The sequence below is a fragment of the Temnothorax longispinosus genome, chromosome 5 (assembly GCF_030848805.1).
Source record: "Temnothorax longispinosus isolate EJ_2023e chromosome 5, Tlon_JGU_v1, whole genome shotgun sequence".
NCBI lineage: Eukaryota > Metazoa > Arthropoda > Insecta > Hymenoptera > Formicidae > Temnothorax > Temnothorax longispinosus.
This window is the reverse complement of record NC_092362.1, coordinates 21,829,754-21,850,047: the sequence shown is the minus strand read 5'-3', so window position 1 is coordinate 21,850,047 and position 20,294 is coordinate 21,829,754. Positions and strand designations below refer to the sequence as shown.

General features: G+C 30.3%; 1 protein-coding gene across 1 annotated transcript; it reads right to left on the bottom strand.

Moving 5' to 3' along the window:
• Window positions 1-14,957: 14,957 nt before the first annotated feature.
• Window positions 14,958-19,476, bottom strand: LOC139813348 (angiotensin-converting enzyme). The gene is made up of 13 exons (XM_071778836.1): window positions 19,339-19,476; window positions 18,752-18,889; window positions 18,491-18,649; window positions 18,208-18,307; window positions 17,404-17,547; window positions 16,983-17,286; window positions 16,742-16,894; window positions 16,467-16,591; window positions 16,209-16,384; window positions 15,757-15,917; window positions 15,554-15,676; window positions 15,276-15,460; window positions 14,958-15,196 (listed from the first exon to the last, which is right to left on the bottom strand). Exons 1-13 carry the CDS (start codon window positions 19,435-19,437, stop codon window positions 15,081-15,083), a joined length of 1,983 nt encoding a protein of 660 aa, XP_071634937.1. The 5' UTR covers window positions 19,438-19,476; the 3' UTR covers window positions 14,958-15,080.
• Window positions 19,477-20,294: the final 818 nt, after the last annotated feature.

The following is a 20,294-nucleotide window of genomic DNA, read 5'->3' as shown; positions in this document are numbered from 1 at the left end:
AATTTTGATTAAATATTTGAAATAATTTATCTGAAAAATATTCTAACAAGATTCTCTCTCTTTGATACTTATATTAATTTTATTTTCAATTAAAAGTTACTTGAACATGCAGAGAAGTCGATTGGTTCATTCATACATAATTCCTGTATAAAATTAACGTTGATTAAAATTCGAAGTTTTAAATAAATCTGTTTTTTGTCGTTATGTACAACGATCGATCTCAGGAAATTATTTTAATGCGTTTTTTTGTCTATTTAAACCAGTTTTTTTCTCGTTATATACAACGATTGATCTCAAGAAATAATTTTAATGCGTGTCGATATACCGTTTTGCAATTGAAACATTCTGCAAAAAAGCGAACGTTACTCGCACAGAGACCGGCGATTGAAATCGGAATTCGATGACGGTGCATTGGCATCGACCGTTGACATCGTGCTCGAACTGGTTACCGTGTACAGCAAAACGGTGACCGTATAATACTTACCATTCCGCCAACGGTTTTGCCCTATGATTTACGCGCATACCTTTATATTTATGGCCGCATTGATACATCCTGCAAAGTGTGTGTCAACACGTAAACTTCGTACATTTATACCTATTTTAAATTTGCGAACGTACGTCACATTATTTAAAACGAAAAATTAATATTTAACTATTATCACGTTTCTTTTAACTTGAAAATTAACGATGCCGCGATAGAAAGTTCAAAAATAGAATGTGATAATATGGATTGGAAAATAGGGTAGATTATTTGATGGTCCTACACATAAACATGTGTAGGATGCGGAATCTCTTGACTGGGATTTTTCTATTTTCATGTACACAAGGTGCTCGGAAAAATGTGTTTTCGGTAAAACTACGCCAAACTACAACTAATACTATTCTACACATTTCTATATCTATTTGAGTACAAGTAGACTACAAGGAAATACTAGAATTAAAACACTCTCTAATGAGGAAATTCACCCGACATAAAAAAAATTATATTTATTTTGAAATTTTATTACTACTTTTTAACTAAATTTGTTTCCTAAGATGCAACTTATGATTATAAATATTTTCTCGTACTTGAAAAACACACTTACTTTGATGGAATTCGAACTCGAGGCCTCGCATAATTATACATGGCCATATATAAGCATATATGATTATATACTCGGGAAAAAATACCTTTTATTTGTTTATATTAGTAAATATATAATTATATATGGTCATATATGAAATAGAAATATAATCTTGAACAATATTATATGGCTAAATCTCTTTAAGTATAACTTTATATAGTCATATATGGTTTTATATACTAGTATATTATCATGTGTGATCATGTAAAAGTATATTTATAAGGTTAAAGATAATCATATATGAATATATACTCTATAATGAATCTATCCATATAAATTTGTATAACTGTTATAAAAATATTCTTCTAATAGTATATTATTTTACTTGACAATATCAAATTAATATAAAATATATTATTTTTAGTTTTAGTTTACACAATTGCGTTTTAAGTCCGACAAAGTTCATATTGGCACGCAGTGCCAATTTAAAAAACTGAAACATGTATTTAATAATAATGGATATTGTGGAATATTATTAAGCATCAAGATCCGCTTCGACCGAAAACGGCACTTCTCATTGCTTATATGTTATTTTAAGTTTTCTTTTTTTTTTCTAATTTTGCATAAGATACTTAATTTTTTTAATTGACATATTAATTTTCACTTTCCATGGAAAGGTTGAAGGTTTGGTTGAAGGTCTGTTAATTTCCATGTAAAATTGTAGTATCTTATAAACATCTAAAAAAAGCAAATTTATGTAGATTCTCATGAATTCAAGAGTTGTAAAAGGCTTAAGGATTTTGTCGTTTTCTATATAGAATCTTGTAGTATTGTATGCAAAATTACAACCATTCACGAATCAGAAATTTATATAGGTAAAAAATTGTACATTTATGTATTTTTTATTGGACTTTACAACAGACTATACAAAAATAAAAACAAGTATTTTGACTTCTGCGAATTAAGAAGTAATTAAAAATAGATGAATTTTGGAAGATTTGTATAAAAACTTGTAACATTTAACTAAAAATTACAAATTTTAATTAGCCATAATTGTAATAAATTTTTTAGCTGTACAAACAAACCGGTATTTGTTAGTATTTGTACGCAGTTGTAAGTATTTTATGAGAAACTAAAAACTGAATTAGATTTTAAGTTGCATAGTTTTACGATACGTAAATTGTGGTAGATTTCTATAGTCATTTATAAATAATTGTAGTATTCTACAAGTAAGCAAATGTTTTAATTTTTTAAAATTTTGTTTCTTCTTAAATTTTTAAAATTTGTAGATCTTTGTACTATTTTTTATAAAATTGTAATTTTTCATAAAATACTACTTGCAATAATTTTTTGATTTGAGAACATTGTAATTTGTAGTACTATTTCGTAGATATTTCTACAAAAAAATAACTATTTCTACAAAAAATTAAATATTTTAACAAAAATGTACAAATTTCTATTTCTAGTTAAATTTTGTAGTTATTTATAGAAATTTTTTCCGCTAGAGGAAGGTGCAGCAAATAATTATTCAACTTAATAATTTGAGTTTGACACCAACTGTCCGAGCTACAGTTAGCCTATATGATGCGCACGTATATAAACGTAAAGATGTCGCGATAATCGAGGCGCTAGTGTAATGTTTCCGTTCCCATGTTCGTTTCCGTTGTTGTTTCTGCGCGTCCACCTTCTTCGCTAATATGGAAAGGTCATGTATTCTCAAAGTAAGAGTTTCTTTTAACCCTAGAGAACACATATGAATTTTCTCATACGTGAAAGCCCAAGCGAGGTAATAAATTACCCCAAACTTGTACCGCGTGTATAATGTTTCTATTTGTTGTTAAAAAAGTTTGTAATAGATAATTTTATTTGCTCTTTAATAGGGAAGATTATAGTATCATCACTATCATCAGTTTCTGATAGCAAAAAAAAACAGTAAAAAAATTTCAAAAAACAAAACAAAAGACCAAAAATTTGGCTGAAATGACTATTTTTATAAAAAATGTTGTAGTTTTTCATGAAATTCACCGATTTTAAAAATTCCAACGGATTTTGAAAGAGGAATAGACAACCTTCAAGGACATGTAAGTGACTTTTTTGTTTAAAAAAAACAACATATTTCTTTGAACGTCTGAAGTAGAGGAAATGACGAAAAACTGTCGGATGGGAAAAATCGCAAGAAATGAAAAGTAAAACAGATTCTATCGATTATTATTTATTTGAAAGGTAGTCAAAAGTTATAAAAGTATATGGAAACAGTAAAATTAACTCCATAAAAACTTTACAAAGTTTTAATCAGTTGCTGTGCAAGAACAGCAAAAATGAAATAATTGACCGAATCTTAAACAATTATATATGAAACAGGGGTAGAATTTTCCGGGGAGTGCTATAAAGTGTATAATTTTTCGTTACCGATTTTCACAAAAAATCTGAAATATACTTTACTGTGGTAGATGTCGAGCGTAAATGACTCACTGGGGTGTACGATACCCCAAACGATTATCTTTTTCGGTCACAGCTGCTGCACGGATCTAACGCACTCGCTGAATGACGGAGGTCGACTGCCGGATGACTAAACTGAATTATGGTTACGGTCTCGGTATGAAAACTAACTTTCCTAAGTCAGGGCGTAATTTGAATTTCGCGTGGGGTAACGTATTACCCCTCATGTGTTCTCTAAGGTTAATTTTGTGTGCAATAAAGAGTAAATGACGATTCCAGTTTGTGTACGTTAATAAAAACTTCCGAATGTACAGAAGTACATATAATTTAACAATATGTTAACAATTGCTTGAAACACTGTACTGTTTCCCACTCGTGCAATCAGGTATTCATAAACGTGTCGCATTGCGTTTGTTATATTTAATGGCAGCTTTATTGCCATCAGAAACGTATTGAGAACGAAGTCTAAGAAATACTCTATCTTAGTCTTTGCAGTATCCGATCTTTTTCTTCGGTTGTGTACCATCTGGAGAAATATAATTTTTATGAAATATTCAGCAACTCACATGATCAATTTGTGTACAAAAAACACGACAAATATCAGCGTTTGTGTTATGTAATTAATTCCAAGAAAAGCTGTTTGTCAATAATACAGTGATGTACATATTTGTCGCATAAGACAAATTGCTAGGTGTTACATATATATAGGTGTTTCGTATTAAATATTACATTTAAAAATATCAAATTGAATAAAATTTGAACTTTCAATGAAATGATAGTAATATAAATAAAATATGGTGAATGTTAAGTTAATGAAACATATATTATTTCATCAGATCAAGTAATAGGATAATGAGCGTTTACCAAGGGTTGAAGAGAGCGGTCTCCGTCCATATGTCGGATAAAATCTATTTTACACGCATATTCTTCCATTCTTTTACGCCTAGCCTCTTTTGGATCTTCATTTTTTTTCGTTTCAACTCCCGGTAGATATCGCGTCGATTCCTGGTCTGATAACTGTTGCTGCGAAACAGACTGATGTTGCAAATAGCGTGGATTGCTATCGTATTGATGTTCATGGGCGGGTTGAGCGAGGACGCCGGTAAGTGCGATACTTGCTAACGAGATTGTCATTGCTAAGAACTGAAATAATTAAGGAAACTTTTAGTAGATTGTTCTCGAACAGATGTTTGATATGGCAGAAATTTAATTGTATTATTTATTTAACAGTTTAAAATTATTGAGAGAAAGATTATTTATTTACTACGGATTTACTACGGAATATTATTTTGTTAATATAAAAATCGATTTAGAGGGAAAGTAAAATACAAAAGAAAAATAAATGTTTTATTATGTATTAATTTCTACAAAATTGCTGCCTAATGACACATAACTTAATTATTGAGCAGTTCTAATTCCAGAAGTTAAAGACTCATAAAAATCCATATCTAAAAAAGGCATGTAAAATCGATACTCGAATCTATCAAAGTTTATCGTTGTTGCTTTTCCGCGCGATGTCGATTGGTTCTCTCGCTACGCTTACTACAATTCACGAGCAGCTGTCAACGTATATTTTGACTGTTGTGTGTATCAAGGAGTTAATAGTGTAATAGTATAGTATAATCACAGTATAAGTAAGAACACTAGGTTCACTCCGTGTCGAAGCCTTTGTTCTTCGTGGCAAACGTCCGCCATGATGTTGATTGCGCGAGCGTGTTTTATTTCAACCGCTTACTAGAAACCGTTTGATAATTGTATACAATGTAAAAAAATTTAAGAAATATATATTAATTAATTATTCAAAGCAAAAATGTCACAACACATGCACATAAATAAAAAATACATGCGCATTTTATTTAAATAATAGAAACTGCTTGAGATAATTATATAAGAGTGAAAAAAATATAAGAAATATATTATACATATTAATTAAATATTTGAAGCAAAAATGTCACGACACATTTTATTCATGTATATTTTATTCATTTTATTTATGTATTAATGTATTAATTTTTTTATGTATTTATTTATTTATTGTCTTATTACATAATATTCAAATAGCATATTTTTATTACTGTATTTTATGTATCGGCGCGTATTGTATTTATATTTATTTAAAAATATTTAAAAAATAAAATTATAATGAGTAATAAAAGTGGTTATCGATATGTATTTAAAGATTGTGGGATCAAAGGAAACTATTCTGATTTCCGAAAGATTCAGAAAGGTACGTATATTCATTATAACAAATACATAGATACGTTAAATATTAAATACACATAAATACATAAATATATTAACACATTAATACATAAATAAATATGCTATTCGTATATTATGTAATAAGATACATGATAAATAAATACATTTGAAAAAATTAATACATAAATATATTAATACATTAATATATTTAATGCAATCATGTCTTGATGTATTAATGTATTAATATATTAATGTATTAATGTGTTAATATATTTATGTATTTATGTGTATTTAACGTATTTATGTATTCATGTATTCATGTATTTGTCATAATAATGAATACTTATATACCTTTCTGAATCTTTCGGAAATCGGAATAAAGTTTCCTTTGATCCCACAATCTTTAAATATACACATCGATAACCACTTTTATTACTCATTATAATGTTATTTAAAAATTTTTTTTAAATAAATACAAATACAATACAACTGACGCGCCGATGTATCTAATCAAATGAACTGTCAGATGACAGCCGTCATGTTATTGATTGCGCAAATCGCCATATTCATTCACCAACTTCTTAGGGGAGTGAACCTACTTATTAGTCCATATCTAAAAAAGAGATGTAAAGTCGATACTCGAATCTATCGAAGTTTATTGCTGTCGCTTTTCCGCGATACCGATTGGTTCTCTCGCTGCGCTTGGTTCATTTGCAGCTGTCATCATATATTTTGACAGTTGTGTGTATCAAGGAGTTAATAGTGTAATAGTAATAGCATAATGTTAAAGCTAAATAGCGCGCGCGAAGCGCGCGTCTGTGGTGTCTAGTATTAAATAAATGAAATGTAAAATATATATATCAGAAAAGTTTACTCACTAATCCTCGATGCGAAAACATCGTGTTGCTCTTACAGTTTCACTTGATGAGACTAACGCGATTCTTCAGTGTCACTAACTATCTGGAGTTGAATAAAAGTTAGAAAAACGTCGTCGATTAAAGTCGAGACTGAAGTAACAGACCCGAAGCCGAAAACTATGTGTCGCTCCGCGACGTTTTCCGCCCTTTTTACACCCGAAATGGCCAGAACCTCCCGCGCGAGATTCTTATCACTTCCTACGCGTCTTAAGGGGGGAGGTTTTCTAAAAGTTTCTAGAAACGTAGTTTTGGGCTCCATCTGGACCTCAGCCTATCAACAGCCGTCTGATAACCGTGGGATAAACCAAACATTTGTATTGACCTGAGCGTTCGCTCGGAATTTTGAGATAGCGTGTGCGTCGTCTAAATCGTTCAAAAATTCCAACGTGCGTCGTCCGAAATTTTAAGATAAAATTTCCGTAACAGTACAAAAGACCGAATTTAATTCGCGATAACGTTCACGCACCAGCGCTGATGATTACATCGCTGTGAACACGCACTGCGTTCCTTTTACGTTTTGTTTTATAACTTTCAGCGCACTTTAAATTTAAACGCCTCAATGCTCCGTTACTTCGACGCGTTATTATACGATGAGTTTACGACCTGCTACCATTGGCAGTCGACAGCTACGCATTATGTATCCATTTGAAGAGCTCAACGATGCATCTTGATCAATGGATCTTGCGATTACTATACCAATTGATTCCGCAAAACATTAGCCGATGGTTATGATTTAATGTTTGTTCAATATCTGTTCATCTCTGTAGTTTGCTGAGACTTGTCATTCAATTCTATTCGGACAAATATAATAAATATAATTCTCTAACCAATTTTCACAATGAGTGAATATTTCTTAGCAATTGTTAAAGGTAGATTTTTTCGAGAGTTTGTAGCCTTAGCTACTTGCTTTACTACTGGCCGATGTTTGTCTTCCATTTGCATTGACCACACATGAATAAGAGAACCAATTAAATTTAAAATTTTAAGATAATGGACCATAAAATGATGTTTTGATTTTAATGTTTTGAACAACAATTGACAATATAATTCGGTGTTCAGCAATCAAAGTTGCGAGATAAATGCTTAAATTTGTATTTAGAAGTGGAGCGATAATATTGTAATAATAATACCCGGGAAAAAAATTATATAGGTATAATCATAAATATTAATTATATAGGGTTGTGTGGGGTGATGTGCAACACTTTTTTTCGTTGCTCGGAAAAACATATTCAAAAATCAAATTCTTGAATATATCATGGCTGTATAACGTAGAGGAAGAAAAATACTAAAATTCTGTGTGATTAGATTTTCAAAATTTTAAATTTTACCTAAAAATTTTTTGAGTTTTTAAAAAAACGTCTGTTTTAGCATTTTCAAATTTTCTTGGGGTGATGTGCAACACAGGTAAAATTAAGGTAAAAAATGCATGAATATCGACATCAATCGACTTAAATGTTAAATTTGGGCTTCTTAAATACAAATTAATCGAAATCTAGTGAACAAAAAATTTCACTGTGTTGTAATCGACCTCTGACAAATGGAAATTTCACAAAAAAAATTATTTTTTATTTGATTTCTTATTAATTTATCGCTTAAAAATTAATATAATGAAAGGAAAAACGCAAAAAACTTTATTTTTTATCATCTGAATCGCAGTTGTCACAAGTAAAATAGTTGCGACCTTGCATGCCGACACAGTGTTGCACATCACCTCAAACACGCTATTTTGCGCGGACTGGCGTGACACCAAAACAATGTAAGAAAATTACAAAATCGCTTTGGATTATCAAAAGCACTTGAAAAACTAACAATATAAAAATATTTACCTATAAGATGACTAAAACCAATTCACGGAATCATTATAAATGTGAAAAGCAAAAAAAACTTTCAGCTCGAGAAATTTAACTCGCTTTTCGTACAGCAAACCAGGGTGCGTGCTATCTCGCGAGTTATTTATCTAAAACAAGGTACTGTCGACACAAACACATGGCAGTATGCGATTCTGTCAAATGTCGACATGCAGACCAGGAATCGGAAACGTTGCACATCACTCCACACAACCCTATATAAATAATCATATATAATTATATATAATTATATCTCAAAATTGGCACGACATAATTTTATCTGATTATATATAAAAATATATAATTCTACAAATTTGTATATAATTTTGCATAATTATATATAACTTTATATTAAGGTTTACTTTCAAAGGATTATATATTATTATATAAAATTATATATAATTTTATATAATAATATATAATAAATAAATAAAAAGTGAAATGATTTATTCCATATACCTATTATATTATAACTTGGTACTGCTTGACGTGAGACAGTGCCGTATCTTTTGATACCGTTTTTATACCACTGTTCGTTAAATTTTAAATACGAGAAACGAATCCTATCGAATGCCATCTATTGAATAATCCGAATTTAAAGTTTATATATGATTATATATAATCATATATAATCTACACGAATAAGTTTAAACGATAAAACTGATTGCTTCTATATCTTTGACAGATAAAATTATATATAATTATATATAAATTTATATATTTTAGGCTTTACTTATTCAGAAAAATTGTATATTCATTTATATAAAAATATATTAATATATATAATTATATAGAAAAATATATATTTTATATAATTATATATTTTAATATATATTTATATATAGGAGAGACCGGGGCTAACTCGAAACTATTTTTTTAAAAGCAATTTTTAATATTTAATTACAATTTTTAGGCAAATTCAATGGTATATATTTAAAGAGTGTTCCTTCAGGTACAAAATTGATTCCGAAAGTTTTGCTGTACATCGCTTTGTTTTGTTGCCAGGAAGGGAAAAGTGACGCAAAGACAAATTTTCGAATTGAAAAATGCCGGGGCAAACTCAACACTTTGTCTAATCGACACAATTTGATCTGGAACTTATTTTTTACTGTCTGAAAATGAAAATACATTGTTTATTGTGTATTTAAAAAGTACAAAAATTCGGAATAAAGTAGCTAGAACAATCATTTAAAATAATGAGAACAAAAATTGTTGAACTTTCAATTATCTTCATCTAAACTCATGTCTAAAAAACAATTAATGCAGGTAAACTCGCTATCGGACGTGCGCATACATTTGTCATGAGCCATACGGCTGCATGACAAGCATCGTTTGTTACTGGGAGCCGATGAAACGGCGTGGTGTTGACTTTGCCCCGGACGTCGTTTTTCACTTTTGTCACTTCAAAAACATGAAAATTTTGAAAATATCCAAAAACGATTATCGGATTCATATAGAGCATCAAATTTCCCATGAAAATCACTTACATATAGGTTTGCAAGAGTAAAGCTCGATGAAAAAGTAGAACTTTTCGAGAGATCAGAAAAATGACTTTTCACCATCAAAAACGCTTATGTCGCGCTAAAAATTACACCATAACTCAGAATGTCATCAAATCCCGTTAATAATACTATAGCACATAAAGACGCATTTACAGTAGTTAGCCCCGGTCTCCCCTAATAATATACAATATAAATATTATATTTCAAAATTTTCTGATTTATACAAAATTATATATGCTTATATATAAATATATATAAATATATCTTATATATAATTATATAAAATTTTATATAATTTTATATAAGGATCTAGATATAATTATATTAAATTATATAAAAGAATACATATTTATACATATATAATTATACATAATTTTATATGTTTATATATAATTATATATAATTTTTTTTCCCGGGTATCTAATATGTGAATAAGACGGATGTATAGCTGCCATGCTTCCTCTATCTCAGGCACCAAATCTCCAATGATAAGACCAAAATGTCGTACAAAAAATAACATTTCTGATGCAGACATTTTAAGTTTTTCTCTGCGAATGTGATCAAATGTGATAATAGAAGGCTTATTATCTATATCAAAATTATAATCACAATTTTGTATCCGATCATTAAGATTTTGAATAATAAAATAACTTTTGGCAGAAATCAGTTCTTCCAAAATAGCACATAAATCATAATGACAAACACCTTCCAGAACATCGTGCATTAAGTCTGCAATAAGATTAGTAATCACATGATAGCTTTGAAGCTCATTTCAAATACATCATTCCTTATACCTGTTAATGATGAATTATTGGTGAAAATATCAGCTTCATAATTTTCTGTATTACGTAAAGATAACAGATTTTCCTTAACTTGTCTTTTCATTACTTGTTTATGTTCTTTGCGAAAACGACATTAAAAATTTGCATTAAAGGAATCAGTGAATCCAGTAATAGAATGAAATCCTAAGTTATCACCAAGAAGCAAGCACAAAGAAAAGTATATTTGCTTATTTCCAGTTGTTGTATTCACTAATATGCCATTGGCTTTAAGTTCTTTGAGTTCATTTATGATAGGACGGAAGATATTTCCATTGTTGAGATGTCTGTCATCTGATAAAAATATACAGGATACAAAAATATTCTCAAGAGTAGATAAAATGTTGAGGAATGCAGGGAATTTGATAATTCCAATACTCCAAGGCTATGATCACCTGCATGTGAGCCTGTGCAATTATCAGGCTCTACGTCATCAAAATATTAGAATACAGGCAATACAAGATGGTCTTTGAAATAAGATTCTTTAATATTTTTCCATACGGAGCTTTGAATTATATTAGTTAACTTGTCTGTATTATTAAGATTTGTTCTATTAGCTAAAATAGCATCAGACACCAGGCAACTCTAGAAAATTTTTTAAAACATACTTTATTGGAATGTATTGACCTATCAACTCTACTAGTGTTAAAATTGCATTTTCTCCAACTTTTATCATTTTTTCTGCAACCCCTATTCTGTAAGATTTAGGACATACATAAGACTGGCTTGCTTTAAGCGTATTTATTCTTTGTGTTTTAGTGTTCAAGCCTTGAAATATATTCTGCATTGTATTGAACATCTCACAAGTCAAATTTTGCAGATCATCCTGTTTTTGATTAATACCTTGCAATAGAGACAAAGTTTTGGATTTTAACATTGTAAGAAAATTACGACAAACAAATTCTGAAATAAGTTCAATAATCTCTTGTACATGACTTTTATTTAAGGTATTTCCAAGCATATAATTTTGCAACTAAAGCTTTTGATGATTCAAATACAGCTTTCTTAAAATCAAGAGTAGTAAAAGCAACTTCATGTATAATATTGTCAATCTGTATATCTTGATCATCATCAATTTGTTGAAGTGCATTTCTTACATTAAAATCTAACTCTACATTTTCATTTATTTCTTCCAAATGTTCTTGATTAAGAACCTGTACTTCTTCAAGTACAGGAGCAGGATGTTTATCATGTAAATGTTTTCTAAAAACTTTTATTGAATTGTATTCTCTGCTGCAATTATCCTGAGCACATTTATATGTACTAAAAACATTATATGAATGAACTATTTGTAAGTGAAAGCATAATGCTTTGATAGAAAACAAATGCTAATGGCAGTCGCTACAATATAATTCAATTTTGTACAGTAAGGAAAGCAATAAAAGTAAAGGAAGAAAGTAAAGAAAGTTTTAAATAAAAATAAAAATATATATGTAATATATAGAGATATTAAGTAGTATTTATCTTTGAAATCAATCCTTTTAAAGAACTAATTACATTTGTCACTCGAGGAATCTGTTTGTTCTCTTCTAGATATAAGTCGTAAAAATATTTTTGGATAAAAAACCAAACCGCACGACACTCCTCCGAATATGCAGCGTCCAATTCTTGGAACGTCTTGAAGCACGTATCTAAATTTTTCAGTGGAGTATGAAGCTGATACCGCACAGTGTCTATTTGTACATAATATAACTAGCATTAATATTCGAAAAATTTGGTCCAACAAAAATCAACATTGGCTGCAAATTCAGACCTCTGTTTGCCAGCCACTTTCTATGCATATTAATTTGTCGATTTAAGTCTCCCGGAATCTGTAACAATGTTTTTTTCAAAATATGAGTTTATAGATTTTATTTCATAAAACAGAAATGTTTACTGCAAACGATAATTACAGGAACATAAAATATAAAGGCTTTTACGGTCTCTGCGACCGACGATACACCTACAATTGCACCTCTTGTTCTCTTGCAGCAAAGTGATGGTAGCAAGTGAAACGGGATTACATCATTTTTGTCTGAAGATTTACATTAAGTAATTAATATAAAGTAACAAAAATTTAAGTGTTACAAAAATTGGACAGCAAATATAGTCTCTTCATTAATACCTGTATCTGTAGCAATAACATCTGTAAGTAATTTTCTGCCGTACTGATCTGATTTTGAAATCTCAGCTTTAAGAAGATCAACCAAGGCATTTTTGATTATATCCCATTTTGACATAAGACCGTCTTCTCTTTCGGGATATAGTTTTTTAAAATCTTGCTGAATCTGTAAATTATTTAACTCAAGTATACGTTTTCTTTAGATAGCAAAGAAATTAAAAGGGAAAGAAAAGCATAACATACAAATTCTACATTCTCACCAGCAGATATGCATTCGGCAATTGAAGCACATTCCAATTTTTCAAATAATCGTTCACTAAAACGTCAGAATCTTGCGATACTTGAGAAGAAGATTCTCTTTCTGATTGTGATGCCAAAGGTCTTGTTTTTCTGAGATATATTGAAATCTTAAAGAATGTGTCACACACTGACCAGTTACGCAAGATTTCAGGCCAAGATTCAGTGCCGTCATGCTTCAAGCAAGAAATTGCACTTTTAATTGCAGGATACTCGCATACTCTCGCAAAATTTTATCTAGCACGCTATACTAATATATCGCTGAAATTTATTCGGTTCTACCTTTAAACCAAACGGCATGACAACAAATTCGAATTGACCAAACGGCGTTGTAAAGGCCGTATTAATCGACTCTTCGGACAATTTTATATGATAAAATCCATTCTTTAGATCTAGCTTTGTAAAATATTTTTTTCCACGCAACGAATCAATTAAGGGGTAATGCCACTTTAGCGCCCGGAAAAACAGCCTAATTTTGACAATTTTTTATGGGAATATAGTGAATACAAAATCTGTTTAAAGGCCTTTATTGTGGTCTCGACTGTGGCTACGGGCAGAATGCCTGATTTTTCTGTTGCGATCTTTCTTTTTATCCCCGTTCCGTCGAAAAGATTCCTCATTGGTCCCTTCGACTGGTGAGACACCGCGATGAGGCGATCACGGTGGCGACGGTTTCCTTTGGCTCGCGCCGCCAGACGGAAAGCGTGGCGACGATCGTTGTTGGATTCGGTTTGTATGTATATAAAGGATGTGGCAACTGCTGACAAAATTATTTTAAATTGACAGTTTTTGCCGCAGCCAAATATATGTGTCTCAGACTTTCCTAAGGTCTGTAAAATTATTTAAACTCCGGAAACACAAAGGCTCGTAAAATTGCATTTGAATTTTGTCACTTTAGAGCAATTAATCAAGTTTTTCAAACGAAAAGATTAAAAAATTAATAAATAGGTAGCACATTATTATAAATAGCGATGGTGGATATATACAATTAGAGTAGAACGGGGTCAAAAGTAACAATTTGACTTTAGAACTTGATTGTGGGAGAACTATTACAGTAAAAAAAAACTCTTGATACCCTAAGTTAATGTGATCATTTCACTTTATGGAAATCCTCCTATTTAAATCTTGTGATAAACCAAATAAGAATTATTAATCAAAAACATAAACAAGGGAAAATATTACAATCGCCCCCGACTCCGGGTCGGTTGCAACACTATAGAGGGGATCGATAGTAACAGTTTTAAATAATCAAAATAAAAAATGTTTATTCAATGAAAAATAATAATTTCTCTTATATTAACAAAAACAAACTAAAATATTCATATTCTCGTACAAAAGAAGTAAAATAAAAAATCTCATTCTATTAAAACATAACTTCTTTATATCAATTATAGACAACATTTAATTATAAACATTTTTTGTTTTTATATTTTTAAATGATAGGAACACAATGTCTTTAAAGACTAGTACAAATAAAAATTAGTTTGAATCACAGTTGTTACAATCGCCCCGAATATATTTTTGAACTTTGACTTAAAATTTTTAATAATAAAATGCCAAAAATGAATAAGTAATAATTACTATAATAAGCAAAAATAGCGAAACTCAAATATAACCTAAAAGAAAAAGTACTTACTTGCAGTGGATATATTATATTAAAAGTTTAAGATTGTGTCGGAAGAAACTATATACACATATATATATATATATATATATATATATATATAGGTATATATAACACAAGAATTTCTTTTTACAAACAAACTTTATTTCACAATACATATATAAGTTAAATTAACGTAATCTTGGTTTCTTTTCATATGATATGTAAGAAAAATTGTATATGTAAATACTTGAAATTAAGTTGTCAGATAATATAATATGTAGTCATTATTAAGTGAAAATTTTACAAGTCAAAATCAGTAGAAGGAATAAATTCCACAGTTCAATTCTTCGTGCATTGTTTTGATACCATTGAGCGAATAATGCTGAAACAAAACGAAAAATTCCTATTCTCACAAGATACACTTTGCACTTTTTATTGAATAATATTTAAAATTATTTAATAAATATTTATTTTAAACTAACCTCTGTCGTTGCGACTTGTGATCCAGCCAATTACAGGCTGCATCTCATTTTGTCGTTTCAGCCATGCATTCAAAGGCTCAAAATATTTGAGCATGGCACCAGCGTCTATTCTATTCGTTCTACCTCTTGTCATTTGTCTGACAACATCTTGCCACGGTTTAGAACCTCCCGTCGACAGAACATCTCTGTAAATATGGAAATCTCATTTTACTAATGAGAGACATTGAGGTATTATTAGTAATTGATACTTTATTGGTGTTTTTGTAAGCTTTACATACGATAATAGTCGGCCTGCTTCTCGTGATCTGTAAAGATCGCAGGTGTGCAATTCGCCAGTGTGACCAGAAATTTCACACAGGGACTGGAACAATTGAAACTGTAATACAGTGCTTACAAAATACCTAAAAAAAAAGATACATAAAAGTAATATACTTTTATATAAGTACTGTCTTTATAATAACATATATTAATATATTTCTACTTGGCATAAGGACTATCTGCTGGGATATGATACTTCGCTGCTGGATCGAAATTTCTTTCTGATCTGGGTACGGGTGGAATAATGCCTTGATATTGCAACCTTAATTCCCACCAATGTGCTGTCATATCTTCTATGCCATCGCTGAAGACGCGCCACCTCCACTTTTTGAAAAAATAAATACGTGTAATTTATGACTATTTAATTATTTAGTCTTGCATATATAACGATAATATTTTTATATCTTAAAAAGATATTGTATAAATGAATAGTATAAGTAATAAGTGTTTATATTATACGTTGAAATTACTTATTATAATAGGTAATTTCCGCCTGTAATATGTCTATTATACGCTGAAATTACCTATTGTAATAGGTAATTCCCGCGTATAATATACACACTTATTACTTATACTATTTATTTATTAATTATTTTATTGTTTGTCATTACTTACCTGATCGACTATATAAGCAAACGGCATATAAGCCACTTTGCGAAGAGCCATTAGCATGAGAAAATTTATACTACTATCATAATCGTCCGTTAAATTATTAAGCAGTCCAATTTTATGTAAGTGTTGATGAGTAAAAATGGATAAACCAGTTGCATCGCTAACAGCTTCATGGAATCCTAATTAAAAAGTTATTATTAATAGAACATACAATTCCGTAAAACATGTATATATAAACACTTGAATATAAACAAGATATACCTGGAATCGCCTCGTTTCGGAATAGCAATGGATGATCCTTGTATTGTAAATAATATTGCAAATGCGCCATTTCATAATGCGTAGACAGTAGATCTTCCATCGTAACTCTGGTACATTGTTTTATTCTGCAATTACATTATTTAAAAAATACAATTTGGAGGGGGGGGGGAGAACTCTGCCATTAGATATAATATAGAAGAGAATATATTGTGGAAAATTAAATAAAAATTAAAAATTAATTTTTTTTGCCATGTGACAATAATAAATAAAGTCACCTGTAATCAATTTTATTACAAAAATCCCATGCACTAGGAGTGCACCTAATTTCTCTATCAATGGGTTTTTCAAATATGGAGAATTTCCAGAATTCCGGTGGCATCGGTTTCATTCCAAGCGAAGTGAAGAATTCTTCCGCTATTTGGAACATCCTTTTTACATTAACAAAAACATCCTTTTAAAAAATTATTTCTATTTCATAAATTTATACATAATTATATTGTACAATCAGGAATATACCTCATTGGAGTTATACCCTGAATCATCATATCCAAAGTTACATCGAGCTTTCTGCTTGCGGGAAATGGTTGCACTAATTCATAGAGATTTTCCCAATTTTGAGCCCACATGTCCCCTAAAACATGCGCCGGTAAAGGTCCATCCTCCCGTATTCTGTCACCGTATCTTTCAATCAGTTTTAATCGCACGTAAGTAAAAAGATTCTTGTAGAGCGGAGTTATGGCTGACATTATCTCCGCTATATTTTGCTCGAAATATTCGTCTTCAAACAGTTCTCTCATCTGGTCGCCAGCATCGGCAAAACCTTTCACAAGAAATGCGTTTTATTAGCTTCAATTATATTGAAAAAAACATTATGTTTTAAATATTTTTATGTAGCAAAATAGAATGCCACATTTAGAATCAAAGCTTTTCCCGGTACCGTTTAATTTAGCTGCTCGATTTGCCAATTGAACATATCTCAAATATTTATTTTGAAGTTGTGGACCAATGGCTTCGTGCCAAGCATGCCAATAATGCAATAATTCGTCGTAGTCTTTTGACTGTGCCATTATTTTATTTATATCTAAAAATAATTTATACATATATGAAAACACGTATATACACAATTTCTTTTGTATGCATTTATTTTTGTATTTAATCTTTGTTGTGCACACTGGGTCTTTTAGACCCCAGCGTATTTTTAAACGCGTTTTTCTAATACGTACAATGCGGATCGGGACCTGTGCCATTTACCTGTAGGGATAACACTTCAAGATCTTATACATAGTTTTGCCCGCCCGGCTTTAGTCTGCTCTTGGCAGTGGTGAGAAGTTGAAAAACGCGTGATTTCATAGCAATATAAATATACTTTTTTCAACTCCGTTATAAACTAATATTTTTCCTTAAAAGTGTAGTATTTCAAGAAAGTAATCCCGCAAAAATTATTAAAAAATATTAAAAATTGAATTTTTTATGCATTTTTAAGTAAAAAGTCCATTTTTTGGTTTTTTTAGTTAACATATCATTTATAATTCTTTTACGTTGCAAAATATTAATGAAACCTATTAGACCTTATTTTGGAAGCTTTGAACAATAGCCAGCAATTTTGTTTGTGTCAAAATAACGAATTGTACATCTGTAATAAACGTTTAAAAGTGACTGGGGTCTAATAGACCCTCTGTGCACAATACGTAATTTTGAAGAGGTGTGCACAACAAAGGTTAAATTAAATTAATTGACTAACCGTGATCCAGACTAAAATTACATTCGCCATCAATTTGTTTGTATGAACATACTCTGGTTTTAACATAAGTCTCTTTCATTTCCGCTATTAAACGGTGTATCTGGAATTTAGATATATAAGTATCGTACGTAAATCAATGTAATATTGGATCACTGATTGCATTTATTTAATAACATTTATCTGTTAAATATTTAATAATACTTAAACAATTTCAATCATGTTTATGTAATGATTAAAGGATTACAAATTAATATATTGAATTTCTTATGAGACATTTATCCACCTCATTAAACTTATCATCAGTCAAAGAACTTCGACCTTTCGTAGCAATCATTTTAAGTTCTCTTCTTGCTAAAGGATCTGGTATCCGACTCCAAGCAAATGTGATTGCTTTCCGCCAAGAAGATCTTTCAAATTTTAATTTTAATGTTTGCTCGTCTATCTGGTAATCACATCACTGATTATATAAAAGATTTCTAAAGTAGTATATATTTAAGCTATTTATATTGTATTATTTTTTATTAATTAAAAAAGTTTGTTAAACCATTTTCTGGTGGTTTGCATCAGTAACGTTGGTTGCAAAGTTCCACTGGGCTATCGTCACTCTTGTGCACATTAATGAAGCTGCGCTATCATATTCTCTGAGGAATAAAAGAGCATCTCCTAAATTCATGTTGAGGCCCTTTAAGCAATACATGAAAAAAGAATATTTAAAAATCAATGCCTGGAGATTTGCTAGAATTATTAGTAATGTCAGATAATCGAACAAAGCATGTATTTTATTTAATATACAAAAATTAAGAACAGTTAAATAAACAAAGCCTAATCTATGTATTAAATATATAGGGCCGGTTTTTCCAACCTGTTGGTAAATTAACCAAATAGTTAAATTATCTATATGTCTTTGTTTTTTTTTAATTCGACAAAGATAGACATATAATTTAACTATTTGTTAGCTTACCAATAGGTTGGAACAACCGGCCCATAGTATAATATGCAATGCCAATAATAATATCAAATATACCAATGTATATAATGTTAACTAATATATCTCGGAATGAGAGCTATGATTTTCCGAGCATGATCGAAAATCTAACGACGAAGAAATTGTGAATTGATTTACAGTCTTACCTCCAAATATTTTCCATATGTCTCTCCATGCAAAAGAATAATGAAGAAAGCAATGAGATTACGAATTCCTACTATCGTCATTCTTCGTGGTAAATTCATCGTTGCACCAATAATTGACGGAACAATAATCCTCGTTGTGCACATTTTAAGATGTTTTTCATTCTCAAGAAGAGTCTTATATAATTTGTCACAATTCAAACAAATAAGCACAATGATGATTTAAAAAAGTATGCGTGAACAATTACATACTTAGATGTATTATTTATAGATATATTATTTATATTATTATTTGAAGTTTTTAATTACATCAATATTCTGACACTAATCGCTTCACATTTGAGTTACATATCAAAAGAATAATAATTCTCGTAATATAAGTTGCATAACTCAAAAGTTTACGCTGTCCTTAGTCAAACTTATTGTCAGATAATATCACGTGTCAAAAATTCGAAAAAAGTTGAACTGTTATAAGCGACATCCTCTCTCTCTACTGTGCAATGCAATGTTTTTTTAAATTTATAGACTTTAGTACGACAATCGATCAGTCGTTCGACAACTGAATTAAAGAACCAAGGTTCGATGCTGTTGTCGCGGTAAAACTGAATCGTGGCAGAAAGAGAGATGGGCCTTTCCGGGTTGGATATTCTACGGGTAAAAAGAGGAAGGGACAGGCACTATCGGTGCGTGAAGCGTAACTACCTAACGCATCGTAGCACACGCCAAAATCTTTCTACATCGCTTTAACTTCGTAATTGCTCGGTTAAATGTGTGTCACAATAATTAATTCGTAAAAATCTTCAATGTTTTTGTATATATCTAGCTATATATCTGCCGCATAAAAATATTGCTAGTTTTAATATCACTACTTTTATCTTTACAAAGAATTCATTAAAATTCATTAAAATGTTCATTAAAACGATACATACGATAGAAGTACACAACACGATAAAGTTAAT

What these genes read in the sequence shown, in the direction of transcription:
- LOC139813348 (XM_071778836.1), bottom strand. Translation starts at nt 19,437, where the DNA reads ATGAATTTACCACGAAGAATGACGATAGTAGGAATTCGTAATCTCATT. An exon ending in TAATTTTAGTCTGGATCACG is followed by an intron (nt 17,548 to 18,207) that starts GTTAGTCAATTA and finishes AATTATTTTTAG; the next exon opens with ATATAAATAAAATAATGGCA. An exon ending in TGTAATAAAATTGATTACAG is followed by an intron (nt 16,592 to 16,741) that starts GTGACTTTATTT and finishes ATGTAATTGCAG; the next exon opens with AATAAAACAATGTACCAGAG.